The sequence below is a fragment of the Botryllus schlosseri genome, chromosome 8 (assembly GCF_051294905.1).
Source record: "Botryllus schlosseri isolate E-star chromosome 8, Bs_hap1, whole genome shotgun sequence".
Classification (NCBI taxonomy): domain Eukaryota; kingdom Metazoa; phylum Chordata; class Ascidiacea; order Stolidobranchia; family Styelidae; genus Botryllus; species Botryllus schlosseri.
The window spans coordinates 10947469-10975057 of NC_137243.1; the positions used below are offsets into that span (position 1 = coordinate 10947469).

The 27589-nt window shown below is 40.4% G+C and overlaps 1 protein-coding gene across 5 annotated transcripts in view; it reads right to left on the reverse strand.

Annotated features, from left to right (window-relative positions):
• The window catches only part of LOC145445197 (3-galactosyl-N-acetylglucosaminide 4-alpha-L-fucosyltransferase FUT3-like), a 59918-nt gene that overhangs the window by 21262 nt on the left and 11067 nt on the right, over positions 1-27589 (reverse strand). For 2 of the 5 annotated variants that reach the window (XM_080323364.1, XM_080323359.1), the window contains exons 2-7: positions 19660-19812; positions 19495-19593; positions 17612-17691; positions 8112-8231; positions 5263-5781; positions 3227-3612 (exon numbers count right to left, since the gene is read on the reverse strand). In XM_080323364.1, coding sequence (XP_080179490.1) covers positions 3342-3612; positions 5263-5781; positions 8112-8231; positions 17612-17691; positions 19495-19593; positions 19660-19812 — 1242 coding nt within the window. In that variant the 3' untranslated portion in view covers positions 3227-3341. Of the gene's footprint in view, positions 1-3226; positions 3613-5262; positions 5782-8111; positions 8232-17611; positions 17692-19494; positions 19594-19659; positions 19813-27589 lie in introns of those variants that run through there. The other 3 variants (XM_080323362.1, XM_080323363.1, XM_080323360.1) reach the window with 3 other exon arrangements.

Here is a 27589-nt window from a genome sequence, read left to right on the forward strand (position 1 = left end):
CGACGTTTAAAACGTCAATATGTACTTCAGCAGTGTGGCACTATGTGGCCATTCATACAAGCTATCACCTCACTGAAATGTAGAGTTGTAATAAGTAACGTGACGTCATGAGGTTCGCGTTCACACAGAACCTCTCAAAAAGGTTCGTGTTCACACGTACCTGAACCTTTCAGAGGTTCACACCATCCCTACTGTTTCCCCGGAACGCCCACCCACTCTTATGTTATGTGTTTCACCCTATTTCTCTCAGAGTGTCCATGACCCGTTGCTGTGGATCTAAGCGTCCATCCTTTTTTCATAAGCCTAATCTAGCTCATTATTATTAGCGTATCTAATATCTCTGGATTATCACTGTGAACGTAACTGTAACAACACAGTAACGCCGTAGCTGTAACAATACTTTCCAACCCCAGAAACTCAGATCTTATGTCGAATCCGAATAATTCTCCACGGCTGTCGTATTATATGGTAGTGTCGGCTGGCTATACTAGTCAATCAGATTGCGTGGTCAGATCAGGCGGTTTGACGGAGACCATCAGCAGTGCTGCGCAACCCAATACGGTTTACACGTTCGAACAATGACAAAGGAAAATATCACTCTAGAAGTTAAAAGGCCCATAAAATACTCATTCAGCTAAGATCTTTACACTCACATGAAAGACAATCGAGAAATCGAGTACATTTGATTTTATAAACTCTAAGTTGATATCAAGTTTCACATTGAATTGTTTACGTACCTGCCGTGCATTCACGCTTTCGCATTCAATAATTAGGATTTGCTCGGTTGTGTGGGTATGGGTGTATAGGGCAGGGATGGCCAACTTAAAACGCGTCGGGCCACTTTTCAAATTTCGTAGGGGCCACGGGTCACAAAAATGCATTATCGAGAGAAAAACAGGCCACGTAGTTTATAAACGTCGCTTTTAAAACTTTACGTCAATGCACCGCTGTGCGCTCTAACATGTGGGACGGTCTAAGCATAGTGTCCTATACTATGGTGAGGACACAGGCAAATCTCACGGCTCTGCGAAATTGGTCTACGTCACACTTTCCATTTGGTTAAAGGAGATTTGACGGTAATTTTTTACCGGCTTGCCAAGCATTAAATTTTACAAAATGGGTATCAATCGAAAGCTTCTGTGGTACTGATTGCGAAAATATAAATTATATTCTGCTCGTGGTCCTGGAACCCACCAAAATCCGCCTCGAATGTTGCATTGTAAGTTTTTCACGGACCTTTACAATCTTAATTTGTCTCTGCGAACACACGTTGTAATTCAAAGAATAAGTTGATTTCTTGGTAATAAATAGTAATAACTAAAATGTGATAAACATATAGATTTACATACACGCATAGGGTAGGCCAGTGGTTCTCAACCTTTTTGTCTTCGCAGACCCCTTTTGGACCGTCACGGACCCCCGCGGACCACTAAAGTTTTGGTTCAATTCAGCTCTATTATCGTGCAACCGTCATCCGCGCTGTGAAAATATCAACCGTAGGCTATAGTGATAAACAGCAACAAAATGACCCTTTCTGAAAATAACATCATAACCTACTATTTAAATAGAAATTAGGAAGGCTTTTATTATTTTTCAACCCGTAGGCTATTCTGTAGCTAAATTTCTTGAAATACGCGGTCATGTCTTGAGAATCCGCGACGTCTATTTGATATGAACGAGTACCGAAAATACACTTCCACAAATATATATATAGGTGATGACGAATGTAATAATAACGCGCAACGCTTTCCGACGACACCGAGGGTATGATCGCAACATACATGACATCAAAATTGAGAAACAGATTTTTGTGAACATAAAACGTCCAGCATAGTCATTATTATCTTGCAGCTCATCTTGAAGTAATTCTGGAAAAGTGGTTATGTATATCACAGGAGGAAATGGATTTTTGCAAACAATTTTTTTCAAAACCACAACAAAACATCTCTAAACAGCAATGTATTTGTATCAGTATGGGCTATTGGAAATTTGGAAATTAAAGAGCACAGCATAATATAATTCATCTCAAATGGCCATTCTGTTTGTGTATGTTATGAAGTTTCAGCACTTATGAAGCAAAACTGTCTCGTGATTTCACTAATTTAAAAATATAGCCTACATATTAGGTCATCAACTATTTTGCAAATTTAGAGGTTTCACGGACCCCCAGTTGGGAACCTCTGGGGTAGGCCATCCATTGCCCTCTTATTCGGATGATAGCATAATCTTATCAACATTGGCGCTATTCAGTTTATCGCGGGGGTATTAAAAAGTACAATTAAATCAATCACCGAAGGACAGGAAATTGACATAGAAAAGGTCATATCGGAGACCGCAAAGAAAGAACTTGGCATAGGATTTCCCGGATAGCAACCAAATCCCGTCAATCGAGAAGAAACCTCGAGCATCGGTCAACATAGGACGTATACTGCGGACATGTTTCGCCACAACTACCGACGTTTTTTTGTGTTGCGGCTCTTTGTGATATGCGGCTAGAGCAGGGCCGGCCAACCCGTGGCCCGCGGGCCACATGTGGCCCGCGAGAAGGTTTTGAGTGGCCCGCGAGGTAATTTCCGAAATTTATAATATCAAAAATGGATTGCACAGATTGTGAAGTTGAAAGGCCAACCAAAAATTTTATTAGTTTGGCCGCAACACTTGAGATGTGATGATTAAAATATCAGTTCCGACGCATTGACAGATCCATCAGCCAGTCACATATTGGTATATCTTCGTACACTACAATAAAGCAGAATAATTTGCGATAGATTTATCAAAAGTAAAAATTTTCTACAGGCTTAGCGAAACATGTTGTCACTCGATTCCTTGTTTTTAATATTGTTTCCCTTTTTGTGAAAATGGAAGAACGCCTGATGTATTAGATTGAGTCCAACTATATTCGCAATTACGGGACAAAGTGTCGTTCAACATATGCGACCTTGCGTTTGCGGTCGCAGTAAGATCGTTGACTATGGAACCTAGGCACGGAAAGATTGACGCATGTTTGTCGCAGCTTTCGATATCGATATGTCCATGCGCCGAATAGCCCAGTCCTCGCAAAATTATCCCAGTGATATGCGGCAGGCTCGCAATATAGTCAAGTGACAATATTATTGACCTATGAACTTCAAAAAATTTTCGCGCTTAGCGCGGTAAGTGGCCCGCGCAATATTTCGTCAATCGAAAATGGCCCTTTGGCTGAAAAGGTTGGCCGGCCCTGGGCTAGAGCATGTAACGGAGCCCGATATACGACCAGAGTGCCACTGATCAATTGACCATTTCCGATGACATCGCTGCACTCAGTCGTCTTAAAACTTCCAGAATCCGAACAAATTTGTTAATCACGTCAGATCATATCGATAATAAGGCGGTAGCAACGTCTCATTTTTCTCGAGACACAACTTATCCTCGTTTACGAAAAGGTATTCTTTCAACGACGGAACACTGCGTCGATACAGATAAGTGTCTGTAAATGTTGGTATAGGCTTGTCCGAGTATCTTGGATTGTACATATCGTCTACGTTAATTCCATACAGTGTTCGACAAAGCTGACAGAACGGGTGGACTCTTTCATTTCCGGGAGATGATATTTCCGGATTTGTAGTTCTCCACCTGAGAATAAGAGTGCGATGTTAAAATGAGATGTGTTCAGCAACAAAGTACTGCAATAGGTGGTTATGTTTATTACTGCACTTCTACTTCTGCCTGAACGGATTTTGGAGACAAAACTTCATACTATATTTAGACTTTGTATTTCATAAAGTAGAAAGCACCTTTGGGATGTGTTTCGAACACGTTTATGACTGAGCGAACTATAGTCTCTGTATCACGATAACTGAACTTCGGCAATTTCACCCACTGACAGTGTGATCACAATGATTAGTCATTTTGCGTTATTCGCAAGGATCCGTCTTGCAGTTTTGAAAGTATATGCGACGTCTCGACCGAACGTACTTTTTTTGAAATTAACCCTACTTGCTTGAGTACTTTAAAAATCCTAATTTTGTAATTACACTCGATTTATTTCTGACATGTTTTGGAAATGGCTTCTTCTAGTTGTAGTCAAGTTGAAATTTACGGCGCTACTTCTACTTCTCATTGAGTACTAATACGGCACATGCGTGCCATCCCCTAGATCACATCATAACGAAATGCATGACTTTATCTGATAAAATGGATCCGTGAGCAATGACAAAAAGGTTAACGCCGCGTGAAGACAATTTTTGGAACTTCCCAAGTGCAGCAACAAAATGACCGCTATGATCATGGACATTATTATTCCTCTTATGGCCCAACAACGAGATTGGCCTTCTGTGCCACGACAGCGCATTTCATATAGTTCAAAATCATTATCTTCGGTAATGAGGACGATTATTCATGTTCGCGCATTCCCATTCTCCATTCGCTCTCGATTTCTTCCGTCCTCCACCGACTCTTCCTCGTGGCTCTTCAAGACGATGCGTTAACAGCGGAATCGGTGATGAGGAGCCCAGTTAAACCTCCGACACAAAGAAAAGTGGCAGAGCCAAGACTAGAACCGGCAGCAATCGGTTTTGTGACGGTGCCGCTTGGCACACTGCGCCCCTCGCTTCCCATCATGAGACGTGAATCATGATTATCTCGTGACAGAATACAGTGACTATAGCTCATTCTCAAGGGCCGTAAAATGAGTCGGTACTAGAGCTGGGACCAATCGACATTTCAACTTTCAAGCCTCCCACAGTGTGAAATAGTGTCGAAAATATAATCCTCGTTGATAAATTAACTCTAAATAGCAAGGAACGCACAATTCGAACACTCGAAAAATTTGTTTCTCGCCGCTCGAGACCAATCATTAGAATGATACTCGATTCTGGGCGCAGTGTGGTAAGCGACGCCGTCATAATCTAATAGTTGTTGGTTCAGGTCTCGGCTCTGCCATGTTTCTATATGCCCAATATGGGCGTACGAATATCGTTGGCCCCGGTCGGAGGTTTATCTGGATTCTCTATCGCTGATCTCACTGCGTATATGCGGTGTTGTGCGGAAAGCCCAAATGGATCAAGTAAAGTCGAGCTTGGAAAATCGGTTGGAGAGGTGCTGAATGGGTGCATGACTTAAAGCCGTCCGTAAAGCGTACCAAAGTCATGAAAATTATGAACATTACAACATTCATTACCGTGGCGTAAATGACCTGAATAGGCGTTAAGCACCTAACATTTTTCAATAAACAACAACAACTGGGCATTCTCGGTAAGTATATATGTTAATAATCATGTCAACCTGTGATATTCCAAGTAAGCCGTGTCATTGTTATCCAAGTAATTCAGATAATCCACTAAATCTTCCAACGTCTTGAAGTCTTCAAGAAATATGAACGATCCCGGAGGCGCTACATTCTCATAGTCTTTCCTTTTGGAACCAAATACCACCGGAACTGCTCCAGCGAAAAGGGAGTTACGATAAAACTTTTCGGTGATGTAATCGGTACATCTGTACGAATTCTCAAACGCGAAATGAAATTTATATTTCCTAATCAATTTTATTGTGTCTTTTTGACCTTTGCTTGGTGCGGGACTGTCAGGAAAGCATTTTCCGAATGTATCGATCTTGAAGCTGAGCGATTTGATCTTGTTTAACAGTTTCATCCTCATTCTTGCGCCAGCTGTCCAATTGCAATCCGATACCAAGACAACACTCGTGTTTTGTTTTAATTTCAAAATAGATTCCAAACTCATGTTTTCTCTGAAGGCAGCATATATCCAATGGTATCGGTAAGTATTGTAAAAATCCGAATCCCGCCTGTAAGACAATGGCAAGTTGTAGTAAATTAGTAGATAGCCCACAGCATCGCAACAGTCACAAGTTGATTGATGTCAGAGGCCCGGTGAGAAATTACTCGGACTCCATTTTATGATGGCTACACGTCCGTCCCAGATTATGATGTAGGAGAGAGGGGCAAAGATGAGAGACGGGGCGAGACGTGACATGCGATTTTTTTCATAGAACAATATTCTGGTGGACAGATTGTTTCAACTATGTTGTTTCCGTAATGTCATTCTATAGTCCTACCATATTAACAAGACAAACAGATTTGAGGTTGGGCAGGAAATTGTCAAAAAAGAAATTTTTATCGTCTGTGTAAGTCAGAGGTCTCAACTCAAATGTGCTCGCGGGCCAGTTTTCCGGTTTTGACGACGCCGCAGGCCGCAGCATTTATAGGGGTATTCTATGTCTTTCCAAGTAGGCCTTATTTGGCGGGAATGAATCGTTCTATTGAAAGTGAGCCGATCCAGCAGACTGCCAGTAAAAACACATCGTCAAAACGTGATTTACTCTTGTATCAATTTAGGCCTGACATGAAAAGAATCATTACATTTATAACTATTTGAATAGAATTGTTGTTGTATTTGATATATATTTATTATAAGATATAGACACCATATTGGCGGACGAATGTGTGATGTCATCATAACAGCTATCCGGTTATAATTTTGCAGGTACTATGAATATTTTGAATTTAACAGATTGATAAATAGAGACTGATGTGATATCAAAACATTTTAGGTTGAGCATTGTAATTCCAATCCACGATTCGGGTTTACTTCTGATAAGTAGTCTATTAATATCGTGGCCAAATATCTTCAAATGTAGGAGCAGAAAAAATATAAATATAATATAAATATATTAATGAATGTGTCCTATAGTGATTGAAATTTCGGAACGCCGAACGGCCCATTGTTGTTACGTCGTTGGAGCGTGCCACTACGGTGCCCAGTACTTGTGTGTGGCCTTAATAATATGGTTTAGCAACCAAAGATGAAACTAACAGATTGGCAATGGTTGCCATAACTACTTGCTTAGTTAGCAAAATACCAAGTTGCGACCTTCTGATATATTACTATACGCGATTAGTTTGTTGCGTTCATGGTTCTAACAAATTCACGGCATTCAGAGTCACTCCGAGTTCACTCGAGTCATTTTCATTTTGCCATTGAGTTGGTCCGAGTCTGAGTAATTCTAAGAAAGGTCATCATGAATTGGAAATGTGGCGACATACTGAATCTTCCACTGCATGGTAGCGTTTGCAATTGATGTGATGGTGAAGTTTGATTAATAGTTTCGGGCTTTCGGATCAATTTAAAGGAGAATTTTCACTTGTTAACCTGAAAGATATATTTGAAGAGCTTCTTGGAGGTACAGAACTTCAATATACAATTAAATAGTATATTCATATTGAAATGAACCCGAATATTTTCGGCTGACACTCGTCAGGGGTAATCGTCAGCAACTAGTAGAGAATTGGAAAGAACATTGTATATCAACAATCGTATCACAAAATATGACGTAACCAGATATATCCGACACTTATATATAGTAATATTAATAAAAATGTAAAATGTCATCGCGGGCTGCGTGTTTGAGACCTCTGGTGTAAGTTACGTGAATTCATGTTTTTAAGGGCATACCGATCATAACATTTCATATTATAAAACGACATTATTGGAACTGGTAGAGTGCATTATTAGCAGTGTAATCATGCGCTTACCTCTGAAACGTAATAGCCAGAAATTTTTTTAATGAAGTTTATACAATAATTTAAGTGCGGGGGTAAGAGGAGACAAGCCATGGGGGTAAGTTACTCTTTGCGGCACACATAATAGATTATTTGTCTAGTAGTTGACCAGATGTGACATTACAAGACAAAATAATACCGAAACTCGTATTGTGGCAGGATCCCAGGGATATTTTGTATTCGATGTCATTTAAATACGTATATGATCACGGGCTTTCCATCGGTACCAAGATTATTCCTCAGAAGGCATTACTCTTTGAGTGGCGATAAAATATCAAAAATGTGTCTCATCTCTGCCTCCTCTCCCATACCAATTCTTGTGTGACAGCAGTGCCCTATCCAATAGTCCGTACAATTACAATATAAATATTAATGAACGGGAAGGAGTTGTATACTGTCAACTGTAAAATACCCGCCATACCATCCTCTGACGCTGCAGGCCAGCCGGAAGGCTTAAATAGCTGTCAAAGTCACACGTTGTAAAATGATATTAATTCACACGCCGCAACAATTTCCAAGTTCGTAGGAACTAATTCTGCAGCAAAATTCAATCTACCTGTAAGTCATCGTTGCATTAAAATGAATCGTCTCTTCGAAATCCAGTTCGTGCTTGTGAACATATCTCATTAACGGCGTGGGTTCTTTGTTCCAAAACACGTATATCTGATCCGGTCTTCTATTAATGAAAGGATGAATTATTATCAGGATTGAATGCGCTGTCGAAGGTAATCTTATGTGCGGGAATACGACATGGCCATCATAAATAGAGCAAGACCGATATCGAATGCTTGAGCCGATACCGATAAAACTGATAACTACCATCTTCACTGATAATCCAGTGGCGGCTCGTCCTATAGGGCAACTGGGGCATTGCCCCACCTAAAATCCTGTTCAATAACAATTCTTTACCATTTATAGACGCACACCAATCTATATACACCGAAATCACAGCGAAAATCGTATTCTTCTTGTCCTTTCGCTTGTAAATGCCCAATTGCCCATATATAGCGAAGTCTCTGCGAAAATCGAATTCTCTTCTGTGTTTTCGCTTTGCGAATGCCTAGCCGGGGCATGCCCAGGTAGCGCTCATAACAAGCTTTCACTGTCTATTCTCTCAAAGCCGCGCACAATAAAGAAACGGTAATTTACTCTCTCTCCTATTCATAAAATTACCGAGCAGCCGGGGCAGAATAGCTCTGTGCCCCGAAGATGTGATGTAACAATCATATCTATAGCTGAACTCGGTTACCGTCATATGCGTTTAGTCGACCTTTGCTGGTATAGGTTGATTTTGATGGTGTTTCACACCATGAAAACTCTTGAAACTTGGTATGTCATGTCGTGATGGTGGTATTTAACACTGCCCCAAGTTTCAGGGTTTCTACTTGAAGTTTCGGGTAGTAATTCCGTTTCCGAAGTTGAGTGTGTTCTGATCCGTCATGTATCGCAAACAGATTTTACTCAAAAGCCGGTATTGGTATCCATTGATTTTGACGATGTTCAATAGTGAGATCGGTTATGACATTTGGCACGGTAAGTCTTAATGTTAGTATCGAACGCTGTACCAAGTTTTAAGTTTGTCACTGGACTGTGTTAGTGGTAATTTCGTTTCCTAGTTCGAGTGAGAGCTGACTCGCCATTTATCGCCAACAGATTATACGCAAAGCCGGTATTGGTCTCTATTGATTTTAACGATGCTCCTTACCTAGATCCGTCATAAGCTTTTGCACGGTATGTCTTGATTTTAGTATCGAACGCTGTGCCAAGTCTCAAGGTTGACACTCAATGATTAGGGCAGTAATTTCGTTATCAACGTCGCGTATGGTGGAGATGTGCTCCGATCTGACACTTTAGCCGACAACGCGGCATTGCGGATTTCACGCAAAAGCCGGCGTATCTGCGGCAACGTTAACTGATATGATGATATCGTTCTCAGTTTGCATTCAAATATTATATTCTCCAATGTCAATTACACCGTGAAATTGTGGCCTTCAAGCCATTTGCTTACAACCCCCTGTCAAGCGCGATAGCTATTTCTTTTTTGATGGCGGCTAACAGCTGATCACTTGATCAGCCTATTCCTCAGTAAATCTTACGCAAAATTCGGTGTTGGTCTGTTTGCATTAATTTTTACAGTGTACCATACCGAAAAGGGCCATGAGGCCACTTCTCGATGATGTCATGTAACAGTGTACTACAGTTTACGGCTTTCATCCACGTATTTATTCGGTAATACATTTTCCAAAGGCGATTTCGCAGCAGACCTATAGACAGTAATAAAGACGTATGTGTCGTGTTACAGTCTCCAGCAGTGTGGCCACTCTAGGTTCCTGGAAAAACACTAGATTATGTCGTGAAAAAACACTAAATTGGCGAAAAAAACACTAGATTAGTAAATTGTAGGAAAAATTTGCCGTTGCCAAGTAATCATGATGACCAAGGTACAAATCCATAGATAAGAAGTGTTCCACACATGAATTCGATAAATATATATGATATACTGCATGAATATTCAACGAAAATTAATGAAAGGAATTCAACAAAGTAAGAAAAAAAAATCAAATATTGTAGCTTTTGAATTGCACGGCATCATAAAAATTATCTTTCGGTTGTACACCATCTGTCATACATAAGTAACTTTTGTGTGGTATCTTCCTCGCCCCTACTGGAGTCTCGGTACGTTTTGCCTTTTATATCAGGTGAGCAGCGACGATTTTCCAAGTTGAAGTAGTTTAATAAAAAAAATGAAAATAAAACAGTGTGAGCACAGGACACAGGACACACAGGACAGGTTGCTCACTACCAAACAATGGGGAGGTGTGGTCCATCAGTCCATGTGCTGCATACTTCCTGTCCACGCGTGCAGAGGAATGTCGCAATGCCAATAGTGATTCGTCATGAGCTTCCCCAGTAATGGGAATTCTGATTCACCCAATCCGTTTTGCGCCGATTTCAATTTTTGCTAAAATTCTGTTAGAGGGCAGCATTGACTGATAACCTGCTGCTCATTTTGCGAATTTGACAAAGCAGCCCATTCTTCCGACAAATCATCAAGTTTATCAGATAATAAATACCACAGGGAAATCGCACAGCTAGAGGAATGATTGATTTCACTTTTCTTTGTGGTGATAGGGCTGTTAACGGATTCAATACACTCAAGTACGAAAGTATGCTGTCCTCGGCAAATGAAAATCTTGTCCGAATCTGCATCAGAGTGAGTTCAACAAGTAACGACAGAACATCAGAGCGAAATCGATGTTCATTTTTTTCGAGACTTTCGCTCAAGCACATATTCACAGCGCACCCTGTTACGTAATAATTGCTTGTTACTGCGCCACCACATAGAATTGTTGAAAACTAACACAGCCAGAGACACCGAATCGCATTGTTAGCGATATATTTGGCGTATAATTTAGTAGTCTAATGATAGGATATTCAATGTTCGCACAATTGCAGAAAAACACTATATTAGCAAAATTGTGCGACAAAAAACACTAGAACACTAGGACGACCGAAAAAACACTAGATCTAGTGTTAAAACACTAGGAGTGGCACCACTGGTCTCCAGTTTCAAGGCCAAAATCTCCTATGCTGTACGGAGACCGAATTTCCTAGGCTGCTATTCTTAGTTCTTTAGAATGATGTTTTGAATTCAATATGACAGGCCCAATCTATGAGATAACAATTGCGTATCTGTCCGAACTCGTTGACCTTTCCAATTAGGCTTACGCAATCTCTCGAGTTATAGTCATTTCCATCTCTGCAGATAATTAGTCAGGTCTAGTGCGAACATGAACCGTGTTGAATCTTTGTTCCGTACGCCGTTTACGCAGTTACCACACTTCAAGTCACAGCTCACCGGCGCACCTCTCGTGGCACATACGTTAAAATCACTGTTGCCGGGAAATTCATGTTACCGTACCATCATTAAGTTACATGTTTACGTTGGAAAACGCCATTGTGACGTCATCTTGATAAAAAGTCGCTTGCAGCCCTTGCCCCACCACCCGATATTGTCACGAGCCGCCACAGGATAATCCCGATGTCATCCAGCCGATATTCAAAACATTTGGCATCTGACTTAAAACGCATGTGTACAAAGCCTCCGACAATTAATTTGAGAAGCTTTACAGCCAGACTTGGACAACTAGATAATTCTAGTTGTCTAATTTCACTAAATTAGAGCGAAATGCCAGTAATCTAATTCTAATCTAATTTGTGAAATGTTTCCATGCTCTAATTCTAATTCTAATCTAATTTGTGAAATGTTCTTATGCTCTAATTCTAATTCTAATCTAATTTGTGAAATGTTCTTATGCTCTAATGCTAATTCTAATCTAATTTGTGAAATGTCCCTATTCTCTAATTCTAGTTCTAATTTAATTATTGTTTTAATGGAAATGCCTCTTTGTCCGAGGCATATTGCACTATTGCAGTGATTTAACAAGAATATCCCTCTTGCGCAGGGAAATCCAGTGCCAAGCCGCCATCGCCTTACTTACACCGTGCAGTCATAGTAGATATTATGACGAATAATAGCCTGCTAGAGTAGCTTGTAGTGTGCGAACAAAATTCTAGTTTTTAAAACTTTACGTTAGTACATCGCCGTTCTGACTAACATGGGCGATCATCATCATCATCATTGGTTTATTAGCAATTTTATCAGTTCAATACACCACAAATTTGCGATACAATGAAAAGACAGGAAGATGTCGAAGCGACAAGGAGTAGTCTATGGAATCTGACACCCACCTTGGCCTAGGCGATGTAATTAGGAGGCATGCACACTGAATGAAAGTAAAGAAGATAGTATAGAAGAAGAATGCGACAAGAAATAGGGCGGCATGTCATGGGAAGCGAGATCGATAGGTCAGTCGTGGTCCGGTAATCTTGAGGATGGACTGTATTTATTTAGTAGTAATTGCTTGTATTTCGACTTGAATGTGGACATGCTCGTCGACTGTCGGATGGCCGGCGGGATACTGTTCCACACATCAGGTCCGGCATATTTGCATTTGTATTTGCAGCGATGCCCATGGTTATTATGAAGAAGTAATATTGTATTGAAGTATAGTATAAATCAGAGGTCTCAAACACGCGGCCCGCGGGCCGCATGCGGCCCTCGAGAACATTTTGTGCGGCCCGCGACGGCATTATGAAATTTCAAGTATTCGACAATATATTCAAGTGCCACATATCTCTTTTAGATATGAAAACTTGAAGTTCACCCTGAAACTACTATAAAAACCACTGAAATCTCCACAAACTACTCCATCACATCACTTTTAAAAGCTACCATGCCGTAGAAGATCAGCTATTACATTTCTAGTTCATGATGATGAAACATGACCCATTGCTGATTTGTGACTGAAAATTCTGATTTGGTATGGTGCTACCTTTCGTAAAATTACTCGATTTCGAATTGACTGGGTGATTAAGAAATAAAACGGACTCAAGTTGAGTCGGACAAACGTTAAAATCACACAAGGACTTGCGAATCGGAACGGTGGCTTGGTAATCCTACGGACGCAACAATCTATGAAACTGCCATGGGGAATAGTGATATATCAAAAGGTGGTAGCTTACGTTGCGTATGGTATCAAGCTATCTTATCAGGTCGGTATGGCAACCATCGGTATTGTGAGACCCCTGTGACGTATAGTTGTAACATGCTGCTGGTGTAAGTTAGTAGTACGCCCACAGCTGTAACACCAATGAATTCATCGGCGATTGGACGTTTCCATTCCGGGGGTTCTTAACCAGGGTCAGTAGACCTCTTCGGGGTACGAAGCACCACATCAGGGGATACGAGATGCATTGTGGAATTAGGCCTATATGCTGTGGAATATTTCTTGACCAATTTATTCAACTGGAAAATGGTATTCGCGCTACGTGCGATTTTATGTGAATGTTCTTTCTGATTTTAATATAGGTAGGTATGTAGGCCCTACCATTAGAAATTGTGTTGAAAATGAACAGGGGCTACGAGAAAACTTATTGGAAGCACGAGGGATACGATCGCTAATATTAAGTAACAATTAATGCTATTACTATGGCCCAATATTGATTATGTTTAAGGTGTTATTGACATGTTCCAGTAATAATCGAAGGCAAAATCTAATGATGATTTAATTTGACTTTGTCAATGGCAGTAACAATAGCATAGTTATCACGACTACCTCCAAACCAGGATTGGGCTACACCGCTCAAATGCTCTGATATTTTACATAAAATTGTGGCTCGTCAAAGGTCCACTAACTGCAATATTATAACCCGACAGTTTTACGATGTCATGATGCATCCTCTCGCATGATGTCTATAACTCATTATTCTAACAAATCATGCCCGGCACAAAACAATTTTATTTAAATATTTGAAAATGTGATTTTTCCGTGTCAAGCGTGAATAGTACAAGAATTGGTAAATTACATTTACACGATGTTTGTGGAATGCCTGTCCCGTCAAATAAGGCCTGCTTGGAAATTATACATTGAATATCCCTATTATTGACGCTGCGGCCCGCGGCGTGATCAAAAACTGGAAATTGGCCCGTGAGCACATTTGAGTTTGAGACCTCTGGTATAAATCGAGCCAATATTGGTGTACAGAAGTTAATGGGAATGCACTGATGTTGTTGTTGTTGTTTATTAAACAAAAATATGTGGCGATTATCGCGTGACGGCCTTTTGCACCACGCACTGTGATTTGATATGAACTGGATTTTGCTGTGTTCATTTCCCATGTACAATTTCATTCAATTTCCAATTTTTTGCGAACTAAGTAGCTCTAATTATAATTCTAATCTAATTTGGAAAAAGCTTAGTAGCTCTAATTCTAATTCTAATCTAATTTGGAAAAAGCTGTGGAGCTCTAATTCTAATTCTAATCTAATTTGGAAAAAGCTTAGTAGCTCTAATTCTAATTCTAATCTAATTTGGAAAAAGCTGTGGAGCTCTAATTCTAATTCTAATCTAATTTGGAAAAACTGTGTAACTCTAATTCTAATTCTAATCTAATTTGAAAAAAACTATGGAGCTCTAATTCTAATTCTAATCTAATTCAGAAAAGCTGAAAATTTTCTAGTTGTCCAAGTCTGTTTACAGCCATTGCTATGATTTGACATAAAATAAATCTGACGGGCTGCATATTGACTAATCTGCGTGTAGCAATATTCCCAGCAGACTATTAATGATAGATTATAGCTCTTTGACTCTCTCTAGCGAAAAGAGTGTGTATGTCCATCCGTTTACCACCACTGATATACGGGTGTGAATATACACCCATGACTAACGAAACCTGAACCAACCTCAGGCTTATACCACAGTATAAATCGAGTACAACATTTTAATCCAAAGTATGCACGCAAATAGAAACGTAGGAAGGCATGTAGGTAGGCAAGTAGGATTTATGACCGCGAAATAATTCTGCATTAGGTTTTATTTTCATGTACCACCCTTTTCGGCCCTTTGGGTGTGAAAACAAACTCTTTCCGCTAAGAGCATACTATCTTATTGCGAGGACACAAGAATTGCCAATATGTTTACATCTATTGGCTGATACTGATATTTCTCTCAAAGTGAGATACCGAATCCATACTATAGTGCCATAATATGTAATTGGTCAGACTGTAATCATAATAACGGTTAGTCCAGTAGTTCCCAACCTTTTCCCACTCATTGCCCCCTTATTCATCTCGAAACAAGTTTTCACCCCCTATCGCCCCCTCTGGTATTTTCTCCCCATTGGTTCTCAAAATCGACCACCGGGGGCGAACCACTGGGTTAGTCAAACTGATATTATACTCATGACTGTCCAACATATATGAAGAAATGTGACTACCAAATAATATTCTGAAGGAGACCAACACGACAGTAGCAAAATATTCAAGGACAGAAAGACGATTGTAGAGTTTAATAGACCTTTTCTTCTTGACAATGAGTTCAATTCAAAATCCCTTTCTGGATGCTGTGATGTAAGACTGGGTCTGGGCAATATCGAGTTCAAGTATAACCCATGACTGATATAATTCCGAGTCGAGCTTTGTGCCAAATCAAGCATTTGATTACCAATTAGTATCATGTCATAAACAGCAAAAAAGGCTTAGAAACGACCTGTATATATTTCATATTTTCCGCGAGCGTAACAAACTACGCATACGTCGTTCGACGCAATAGAAAACTAATGTCAGTTCCTCCCAACAAAATTGAATTTCGTATTAGATAAATGTAAATATGATACAACCTATTATGACAACGATGTGTTCATTCTATCACACCCGACTCAAATATTTACAATTAATACTCGTTCCCGATTCGAATAGTTGTACCGAGGACTCATCCCGATTGCAAGGTTTGGACAACAAACTTTCCGCCACGAGAAGTTATGATTACATCGAAAAGAGCCCCCAAAACGTAAAGTGTTCCAAGTATATATTTTAGGTGGATATCACATCTTACCGGCAATGTTCCCTCTAATTTTTCACGAGTCTGCGCAAACACGCCAGCGAACTGCGCAGGCTCTTGGATAACAGTGCGCAACCAGACCCCCCATAGGGTGATAAAACGTACTTCTGGGGGGCTTTGCGCCCCAGACCCCTCTCGGGCTCTACTATTTTTGCAGGTACTTATCATCTGCATTGGGGGGGGGGGGCGTTAAATGGTTGTGTCACCTAAACGCGCGAAGCGTGAAAATTTTATGTAATTCATGATTGAATCGGTCAATTTGATCGGGAATTGATTATATATTGCTATCAATTTTTATCCTCTCTCTGCTCACATAATAGAAGGCCCTCTAAATAAATATAAAACATCTTCGGGGGTACCCGTTGGTATAATGACTTTGTTAAATGATGCTATTTCGTGACCTCTTATCTGCTATGTCAAAAGATATTGAAATCACCCAAACGTACTAAACTAAAAGACGTAGCCTACACGATTTCTAGTTGGTATTTCTTTACTGGCAAATAATGTTCCCTCTATTTGGGATTCGTCTTGTTGTGGGACTCGGATCGCCAGGTCAGGAACATTCAGCGCCAGCCATTTAGGTGTCTATGGACAATTAAACATATGTGTATATATATCGAGGTTTTCGGTAAGCACGAGGGCAGTCCTTTTCAGCCAAGGTTTTTTCATTGGTGATCGTTCTGGCGCACTTCTCGGAGTCGTATGTTACATAGCCTATAACTTCATATGTCTTGGCGCATCGTGGTGCGGTAATGGCCGACGCCCAAGTGTCCATTACTATAAATCATGCGTATTTCTTTGTTGGGAAAAGGTACCCAATAATCAAGATATTCGACAATATTAAATCGCGCATAGCTCGAAATATTTTTTTGAAAAGTTACTAAACATTATACCATGATTTAGGTTAATTCACATAATAATTTCGGGCCCCTTCGAGCTCGGCCCCTCCAATTGAAGGGTTTGGGGTGCGGCAGTTACGGTCCTGAGCAAATCTTACGCAATGTTCAGGCCACGCGGAGAAGACTATTCGTCAGTTTCTCGAAGATTAACTTCGAGCTAGCCCATTCTTATTTAACTTCATTAAACCATGTTATTTCGCCATCTCCATAAAAGATTGTGCTATAGAAATGATATCAGTATCGCTCACGCGGACGAGACCATACTAAAAAAAGCTCTTTCGTGAGGCGCACGTGATTGCAATTCTCATTTCTTCACAGAGCGCAATATTTGCCCCTGCGGGCCGCACTTGTACTGGTTTCAGACTTTAGTGATAACACTATTTTCCCCTGGCAATGTTACCTCTAATTTTTCACGAGTCTGCACACCAGCGTGGTCCATTGGACAACAGTGCGCAACGACTAAAAAAAACATCACTTCGGATATTTTGTGCGCAGCTTGGATTTTCTGTGCGCAGAGACCGTTTCAGCACTGCGCATTTGCGCACGTGCGCAGCTTAGAGGGAACATTGCTTACCGGCACGTTCATATGGTCTACTATTGTATGAGAATTGTGAGTATATTTCAGCTATGCCCTTTGCTCATTCTCTGTTGGTGATATATTTGTGCCATGGAATTGCCTAGCTCTTAAATCCTACCTCGAAGACGATGGAGGCATTGTCCGTGGTGAAATCTCATAGTAGTAGAATACTACAGCTGCAGTAGAATTGTCCGATATCTGAATGTTACACTTATAATAATAAATGTGAAACCAAAACACGAAAATCGATTATTACAAATAATTATAACATGATAATTAGGGCAAGTTTTTGTTGCAGTTCAATTCGTGGAAAGTTGCCTTTATTTTTGTAAAAGTTGCAGAAGTTGCATATTGACCACATTTTGCTCGGTTGACTAAAAAAAAGGTCAACTTCCCAGATTGACTAATTGACTAAAAAAAGGTCAATTTTCCGGCTCAGCTCCCGAAATACCCATAAAAGCGTTACTTCGGTGCTGATTTACGGTGTTTCAGTCGAAATTAGCCGTGTATTTCACCCAAAATCGAAAATACTTTCATGAAAAATCGAGAACGTTGCAAAATGTTGCAAAAAGTTGCATGAAAAAAATAATCAAAAGTTGCAAAAAGTTGCACTATAAGATTCCTTCAAACAGCTTAAAACAGCATTCTACATATCTTACTAGTATTTAGGAAGCTGCCGGAAGCTGTAAAAAAAAGTTGCAAAAACTTGCCCTAATGATAATGCATATAATTAGGCTTGCGCAACAAAAATCATAATATAAGGCAAACATGTTTCAAACATGGTCCTTGTTTAAAATATATTTTTAATGTTTTTATTTGCTTATTTTAGCTATGAAGATACAAATCTTCAATTGTGACGTCAGGGTGGATTTACGTTGTTATATGGTTCCTAAAGAATTAGAATTGGAAGTATAGGGCCTATACATGGCTCGTTTGACCAAACAGGTTAAAGATCCCTCTCTTAAACAGACCAAACAATATCTTTGACCGTGACTATATCATCCTACAGCCAGCAATATTACGGTTGGCGGTCATCATCATCAGAACATCCGTTTCATTCCAGTTATAACTACGTGTACGGTATGTATATTAGTATGTATGTATATTGGGGATTCTGGTGCTTAGCAACTAAGGCCTTGTGCGTGTTGTATGAATGAACACTCGATTTACTCACATCATTATAGTTGCCTCTCGGTAGGGGTTGCCGAGAAGTGCTAATAACTACGTTGAACCGACGATGATTTCGAGGGTTCCAACTATTCCATATCGTATACGTCGACTATATCTAGTGCAAGTTCTTCCAAGGCTCATACTATGGGTATTTTCAAAAGATTGTTGAAAACATCTCAAAGTGTTTTAAAACACCTCCTGTTCTAAGTACAACCCTACTTATATGACAGTTACGCTATTGTGGATTGCATTTACCGTTCCACATTCGGAGTTGCATGGTTGCAATCCACCTAAAATATATCCTATACAGTATACATGCACGACTTTCAAAATATTGAAGTCACGATCTCCTTCATTCTCCTTCAAGAATGGGTCCGTTGACATGTGCGCCTGCGACGCAACAGCATGTGTCATTTAGCATGTGGGGTTAAATGTCGGGTTAGCGATGGGGTAGGGGATAGAGCATGGGTAGGCAACCCCTGGCACGCGCATTGATGAGGGAAGTTCAAATCGATACTTTCTATGCGATCACAAAGAATATAATGTCACTTCTTCACATTCGACAATCCAAAATGCCGACGCGGGCCGCACAAAATGATCTGGCGGGACGCATGTTTGACACCCATGATCTAAACCATAATTCTCATTCATAAATTAACGCTCATTGGCAAGGAGCGTAAAATTCCAGTACTTGTAAAACCAACTCTTACTACTAGACTAGAATCATTAGAGATATTACTCAATCAGATTAGAGTAGGCCTAATCGAATCATTGTGCCCATCCCTGATCATCCTAGCCACCTCAACATATACATCTGATTATTCTACTCACCAGGGAACGGTCTTTTGATACCCAACAGTTTCCGCAGTTTTGTCTGCCTACCGGCCCTCCTGGACCTCCCATACCGGTTTTGTACCAAACCAGTATCGTCTGTATGCAGTCAACATGGGGTTGGCACCTCGACTAGAACGTTAAACTGCCAACAGACGGCCCTACCTTTTTCTTGTTTGCTTGAGCGAGCCGTTTTCCGAGTTCAATCTGAAGGTTGGCATGCGCATCTTGGGTAGAATGGAGACGGGGAGATTTGCTTGTCAACTTGTCCCTAGCGACGACTGTTATATTCAGTGTCTCTTTGGCTGTGGCTATATGCTGGATACGCGTGAACACAGATTCTGTTTTAGCCACAATGTTACTCAAAGAGAAGCGGGAAATTACCATACACTATAATTCACTTACACTTACACTTACACTTACGCTATACTGCAAGCCTTCGGGAACTTAAAATTTTAACCGAGTCAAACATACTCTACTACAATAAACTTCTACCTACATATCTTATACATTACATAGATTACTGTGCACAAAATGAACTGTGCACCAACAGAGTGTTAAAAGAACAAAACCTTTTATTTCTGATTTTCGCACAAAACGAAAACGCAAATTACTGTGACTGCTGCTTTCTTTCGAATACCAGTTCAGAAAGGCGAGGCCCCCACCTTCGAAAGTATTATCGTGTTTTCGGTCGAAACGCAACATCGTGATACCAAGCGATTAATTGGAAAGGAGGTTCTTATAAATATTGGATATAGAATTAGAAAGGACGGCGTTTCGATTTGGAATCACAACCTCCCCTGCGTACGCCTCTGCACACGACGTACTACCCCAGCAGTCACAATTCCGCTATCGATTGGGTCAATTGCCTACAACCAATGATGATTAAGACTGGTGTGCCATCTTCAGGGAGCCCCTGAGACTGATTCAGGGATCACCGGGAATAGTTCAGGGAAACCGTGCGTTCGCGGGAACACAGGTCCAGAAACAGCACTGCACTAACTATCGCTATACCAACTTGACAAATACCATCACTCTATCAGTAATTACCAGGGCTGATTACCACTGCTATGCGGTGTCGTACGAAAAGCCCAGATACATTAAGTGAAGTCGAGGCTTCGAAGATCGACAGCAACAGACACTGACGAGGACGCATGGAAGAGAGATTGCAAGATTGTGAATGCATGCGTGACTGGAAGTCGTCCGGAAAAGCGGACCAAGAGTAAAATACCTATGTGAGCGATGCAATATTCATGATCGGGGCGCAAATGACCGAATATGCGATAAGCGCCAAATAATGTCCAATAAAAAAAATCAGGGCAAGTTTTCGTGAGAAAGTTGCAGTTAATTTTAACAAAAGTTTTGGTAAAAAGTTGCATTTATCATTTTTGTTAATTATTAGGGTACGAGATACTCGAAAGGTTCCGTTGTATAACCCAGCAGTTTAAGATTTGAAGGGCATCTGCTTGTTTCGTTATTTTCTTCGCTATTCAATCGATCATGCTTACACTTTTATGTTCTTTTGATTTGAAACCTACTTGACAACATTGCACTGTCAGCTCCTGCAGAGCTGTCAAATTTCGTGCTTTTACATTTCAAGGACGGGCTGGCGAGACAGCCGAAAATCACTTTTTTTGCCTGTATGCAACAAGAAAATAGCGCAATGCGGAAATCATATTCCGCAAAAAAGCCAGACTGCAAAGCGATAACCCATAAAGCATGTCAAATACCACACCCCAAACCCCTAGGTCTGCAAACCTGAACTGAGCTATTGCAGCGAAACTCAGTGCGGGCGGGCGACTTGAACAAAATCAATATAGCCCGGAAAGTGTGATCTAGTGCGGTGAGAATGTTATTTTCGGCAGTCTTATAGGCGTCCGCGAAATAAATTTAGTTCGGGCACTGTCGCAGTTGGCTGGGGATGTTAAACTTTTATAACTTGCAAGACATTGCGTCATAAATAACATTGAGATGCAGCTAATCCATCACATAGCTCTTTGTTATGCAAATCAAAGTGAGAACCATAGGGTGCTGTAGAAATTGTTTTATAGCATATTTTATGCAATGCTTGATGATGTGTCGAGATAGCGTATATAGTCGTCCACAGCTATAGCTACAACACTAATCGGTTGTGGATTCGAGTCCGACGGATGACAACTCCAGAATTCCTACCAAGTGTTGGAGGTACCGTATATACCGGCTCTGCGCAACCTGTGTCTTATAAAAGCCTAGAAGTGGGCCGAGCTACAAGTCGATAAATACGGAATAAAAATGAAGAATATCGGCCTGGTGTAAAAGGACCAATGCAATCGAGACACCATGAATATCAAGCAAAGAAAGCGCAATGCTTGATATAAGTTGCAGTAAAAAGGTACATGAAAAAATAGAAAAATCTGCAAAAAGTTGCAATATAAAATTTTTGCGAACAGCTTAAACATCATGCTACACATATAGACAAGTCCTGAGTATTTAGGAAGCTCCCGGAAGCTGTAAAATAAAGTCACAAAAACTTGCCCGAGTAATTAGGCTACGCAGTGATGCTCAGGATATGAGGGAAGTGCAATTATTCATAGAACGATGCGGTCATGACTGCCGCGCACTATAGCAGACTTGGACAACTAGAAAATTCTAGTTGTCTAATTTCACTAAATTAGAGCGAAATGCCAGTAATCTAATTCTAATCTAATTTGGAGATGTTTCTATGCTCTCATTCTAATTCTAATCTAATTTGTCAAATGTTCCTGTGCTCTAATTTTAGTTCTAATCTAATTTGTTGTTTTCCTGAAAATCCCTCTTTGTCTGCGGCATTTTGCAGCAAATTAACAAGAATATCCGTCCAACACAGGAAAATCCAGTGCTAAGCAGCCAACGCATTATTTACATACTTCTCCAGTCGGCGGGCCGGATACAGGAAAATAAAGTACTTCGCGGGCCGGATTGCTGTATCGATACATTATTCGCCCATTTATCCACATATACAAGGAATAAATCGTATTTAATGAATGTATTTTAACGACAGCAATGTCACTTCAAAGCTATTTCTCGCCGATAATGAGGAATACAATGTGGATTTAAGAATATAGCATTGCCATACAGCAGTGGTCTGAAACCTATGGCTCGCGAGCGAAATATGACTCTTTTCGGGATAAGATATGGCTCTTTGCCAAATATTTATTTTTGTACTAATTTGGTCAATGTTGCAGCGACTTGTTAGTAAATCTTCATCACGATCGGAATAATTATTCCCGTGGCAGTGTAAACATGTCTTTGAGAGGTAAAGGCAACGCCGTCCTCAGGTTTAGGAGCTCGAACTCTTTTCAAAATCCTCAAATTTAAGTTACTGACGCGCCGGCGACCAATATCACCCGTGAATTCGATGTAGCCTACCCGACTCGAAATCTTGGATTGCACGATACGTTGATTGATCAAAGAGAATACCAGACATGGCGACACCAATATGACAACGCGGTTTTCAAATACACATTGTCTTCCTTATCTACGGAGCGAAATGAACTGCCGTGGACGTGACATTCACAATTACTAACTCGATTTACAAACAACGCCATAGCTATCTACGTTCTTGATTGGCAAGTAGCTCTACCGGCGATAAAATAGGCGTATAGCGCATATGTTACGGCTGAATACTTTGAGAATTGAGAAATCGATCAGTATTTCAATTTTCGGAATCAGTGCCACAGTTACATTGGATTAATATCAGTTATAATAAATTCTAAGCTATTAACGATGGATTGCGTTATCAATGGTGAGGCCTGGCCCGTCTGTGCCTTACCTCTCGTTTCGCGCTTTATTTTCGATTAATAAAATGCAAATTGTGGGAATTTGGGAGAAAAATGTTCAAAATCTAGTCATTCATGAACATCAATAGAAAATACCAATAATAATTGAAGGTTTCAAAATCTTCGCTAACAGCTTGGATTGGGTAGGCCTATATATAGATTGCTGTAGTGACCATGTTTGGCTCCACGTACGCATGTGATCATGGGTTATCGAAATTAAAAGGAGCATCACGGCGAACCTATGTTGTCGTAACTCAAGTTTCGCATGCTTAAGTAAGGCAACCAGCATGATAAATTCGAGTTTTTACAGAGAAAATGTGGTGCACACGACGATTCCCATGTACAGAGTTCGAATTGATACTACCATGACCTCAGAAATTTTCAATTGTGACGTAATATCTGATTGACATGTATGGCTCTTTGGGAGGTAAAATGGAAAAAATAAGGCCAATATGGCTCTTCAGACAAAAAAGGTTCCCGACCACTGCCATACAGGCACCGCCATGTCTATGCTCTCTGATCAATCAACACGCGGTGCAATCCCTAATTAAGATTTCAAGGCGTTCGATAAGCCCGGTACCCTAAATTTACCAAGATATCAATTCATTAGGGTTGAGTAGGTGACGAGATAGCATCGTTGTTCAACTGTATGGCTTAATTAATCTCGATATTGAATTCATGCGACCCGCGTGCTCTACGAATTTTGAAACGTGGCCCGCGACCCGTTTTAAGTTGACGACCCCTGGCAGAAGCGGTGTCTTGCAAAAACCTAGAAGTGTGCCGTGCTACAAGTCGGCGACTACGGAATCAAAAATGATAAATATCAGCCTGATGTAAATGACTATTGTAGTCGACAAACAGCATGATTACCACAAACGACATTAGGGTTGAGTACATCGTAAATGCCGATAATGCAAGTCTTCTCGCTTCGACGAACTTACGCGTAAGCTCTACTCTCGCACGCTGCGCATATGCGTATATAATAACTTACCAGTGGCGGCTCGTGACAATATCGGGTGGTGGGGCAAGGGCTGCAAGCGACTTTTTATCAAGATGACGTCACAATGACGTTTTCCAACGTAAACAAGTAACTTAATGATGTTACGGTAACATGAATTTCCCGACAACAGTGATTTTAACGTATGTGCCACGAGAGGTCTGCCGGCGAGCTGTGACTTGAAGTGTGGTAACTGCGTAAACGGCGTACGGAACAAAGATTCAACGCGGTTCATGTTCGCACTAGGCCTGAGTAATTATCTGCAGAAATGGAAATGACTATAACTCGAGAGATTGCGTAAGCCTAATTGGAAAGGTCAACGATTTCGGACACATACCCAATTGTTATCTCATACATTGGGCCTGTCATATTGAATCCAAAACATCATTCTGAAGAACCAAGAATAGCAGTCTCGGAAACTCGGTCTCCGTACAGCATAGGAGATTTTGGCCTTGAAACTGGAGACTGTAACACGACACATATGGTTTTATTACTGTCTATAGGTCTGCTGCGAAATCGCCTTTGGAAAATATATTACCGAATATATACGTGGGTGAAAGCCGTACACTGTTACATGACATCATCGAGAAGTAGCCTCATGGCCCTTTTCGGTATGGTACACTGTCAAAATAATGCAAACAGACCGAATTTTGCGTAAAATTTACTGAGGAATAGGCTGATCAAGTGATCAGCTGTTAGCCGACATCGAAAACGAAATAGCTATCGCGCTTGACAGGGGGTTGTAAGCAAATGGCTTGAAGGCCACAATTTCTCGGTGAAATTGACATTGGAGAATATAATATCAAAGTAAATATTTAAATGCAAATGAGAATGATATCATCATCTCGTCACCTATCTCAGTATGGAACACAGTTAACGTTACCACAGATACACCGGCTTTTGCGTGAAATCCGCAATGCGTTGTAGGCTAAAGTGTCAGATCTGAGCACATCTCTACCATATTCGACCTTGATAACGAAATTACTGCCCTAATCATTGAGTGTCAACCTTGAGACTTGGCACAGCGTTCGATACTAAAATCAAAACACACCAGAGTTGGATCAATTACATTATTTCAGTTCAATTACAATTACAATTACAATTACTTTCATGCATGTTTCAATTACATTACAATTACAATTACTCCATGCTAAAAATATCAAATTACAATTACAATTACAATTACTCCTTGCATGCTTCAATTACATTACAATTACAATTACAATTGCTTCTGTTGAACATGTAATTGAATAATCATAAATTCAACCGTGCTCCTTGACAACCGTAGCGTCGTATTTAACAACGATTCAAGTCTAGTTCAGATTGTGTAGTAATAAATGCGTTTATGTGCGTACATACTACATGATGGTATGCTATGTAAGATGTCATTGTGACGTAATATAAGCGTGTTTTGTATGCTCGGTAATTATGGCTCACGTAATTGGAAATGTAAAATGTTATTTACCTAATTTCCTATGGGTTAGGATTGAGGATAGGGTGCAGTATGTCGTTGAAAAAGTAATATAATATATGCACGTGTGGGATTTGCGTATATAGTATATAATTAAAGAAATAATATTATTTTTATCGAGGGACGTAGGAATCAGGATGAGGAGTAAAAACAAAACCGTGCTTTGTCAGATAAGACGTTATATAATATCCAGTGGTCTGGTTAGTTAGCCAGATGAAGTAACGATGCAGCATCGTGATCTGAAATCGTATTGTAGATTGCCAGGCCACGGATAGATGCGCAAGATGTGAGTCACGGATGAATGCACCGACAAACGCACTGCAGACCCGGCTAAAAGCAGCAAACTTTGTAGTCCTAGAGCTGGCGATCCATGCGTCCAAATTTGATGCATCTGGTCTTTATCGTAAGCTATTGATGTACTAATTCCGAAAATACAATATAAAATCTCGTCAGTGCAATGTAACTGCTCCAAAATAGCCGTTTAAGGCCGACTGTTCTGAAAAGTGAGAGCGCTGCAGCAGCATGACCACAACAATTACCCATTACGCCAAGCGATTGTTCAGAACAATGCCGATTCCCAGACTTTCACGACTATTTTGGGATGGTACCATTGCCTTTAAATATACTTTTATTGCGACACTAGCGACACAGTGCGACACTAGCTTTCGATTAGGACCATACATATCAAATTTCGAAGCTTGGATCGCCAGCTATGGGACTATCAATTCTGCTGCTTTTAGCCGGCTCAGCAGTTCGCTTCTCGGTGTATTCAATCGTGAGTCACGTGTTGCGAATCCACCCGTTGGTTAGTAATCTAAAAATTGTATACAATGGCAGCCGAGGCCAGCATAGCGGTAAAAATAAAATAAAAACTTCGCCCGCGAGGGCGCAGTCAAGGGCTTCCGCGAATGGGTCCACCAAATTCCTTGTCGACATTTAAAGAGAATACATTATAATTCAATTCTTTTATGTTGTGCTTGTCAGGTCTCAATAGCAACTTAATGTAATTGAAATTGTAATTGAGCAAAATTTTTGTCAAATTACAATTACAATTACAATTACACAAAATAAAAATGCTTTAATTACAATTAAATTACAATTACATTGAAAAATGTAATTAATTACATTCAATTACAATTACAAATTACAATTGATCCAACTCTGAAACACACCGTGCAAAATCTCATGACAGATCTAGGTAAGGAGCATCGTTAAAATCAATAGAGACCAATACCGGCTTTGCGTAAAATCTGTTAGCGATAAATGACGAGTCAGCTCTCACTCGACTTAGGAAACGAAATTACCACTAACATAGTTCAGTGACAAACTTAAAACTTGGTACAGCGTTCGATACTAACATTAAGACTTACCGTGCCAAATGTCATAACCGATCTCAGTATTGAACATCGTCAAAATCAATGGATACCAATACCGGCTTTCGAGTAAAATCTGTTTGCGATACATGACGGATCAGCACACACTCAACTTCGGAAACGGATTTACTACCCTAAACTTTAAGTAGAAACCCTGAAACTTGGGGCAATGTTAAATACCACCATCACGACATGACATACCAAGTTTCAAGAGTTTTCATGGTGTGAAACACCATCAAAATCGACCTATACCAGCAAAGGTCGACTAAACGCATATGACGGTAACCGAGTTCAGATATAGATACGATTGTTACATCACACCTTAGGGGCACAGACCTATTGAACCCCGGTTGCTCGGTAATTTTATGAATAGGAGAGAGTAAATCACCGTTTCTTTATTGTGCGCGGCTTTGAGAGAATAGACAGTCAAAGCTTGTTATGAGCGCAACCGGGGCAA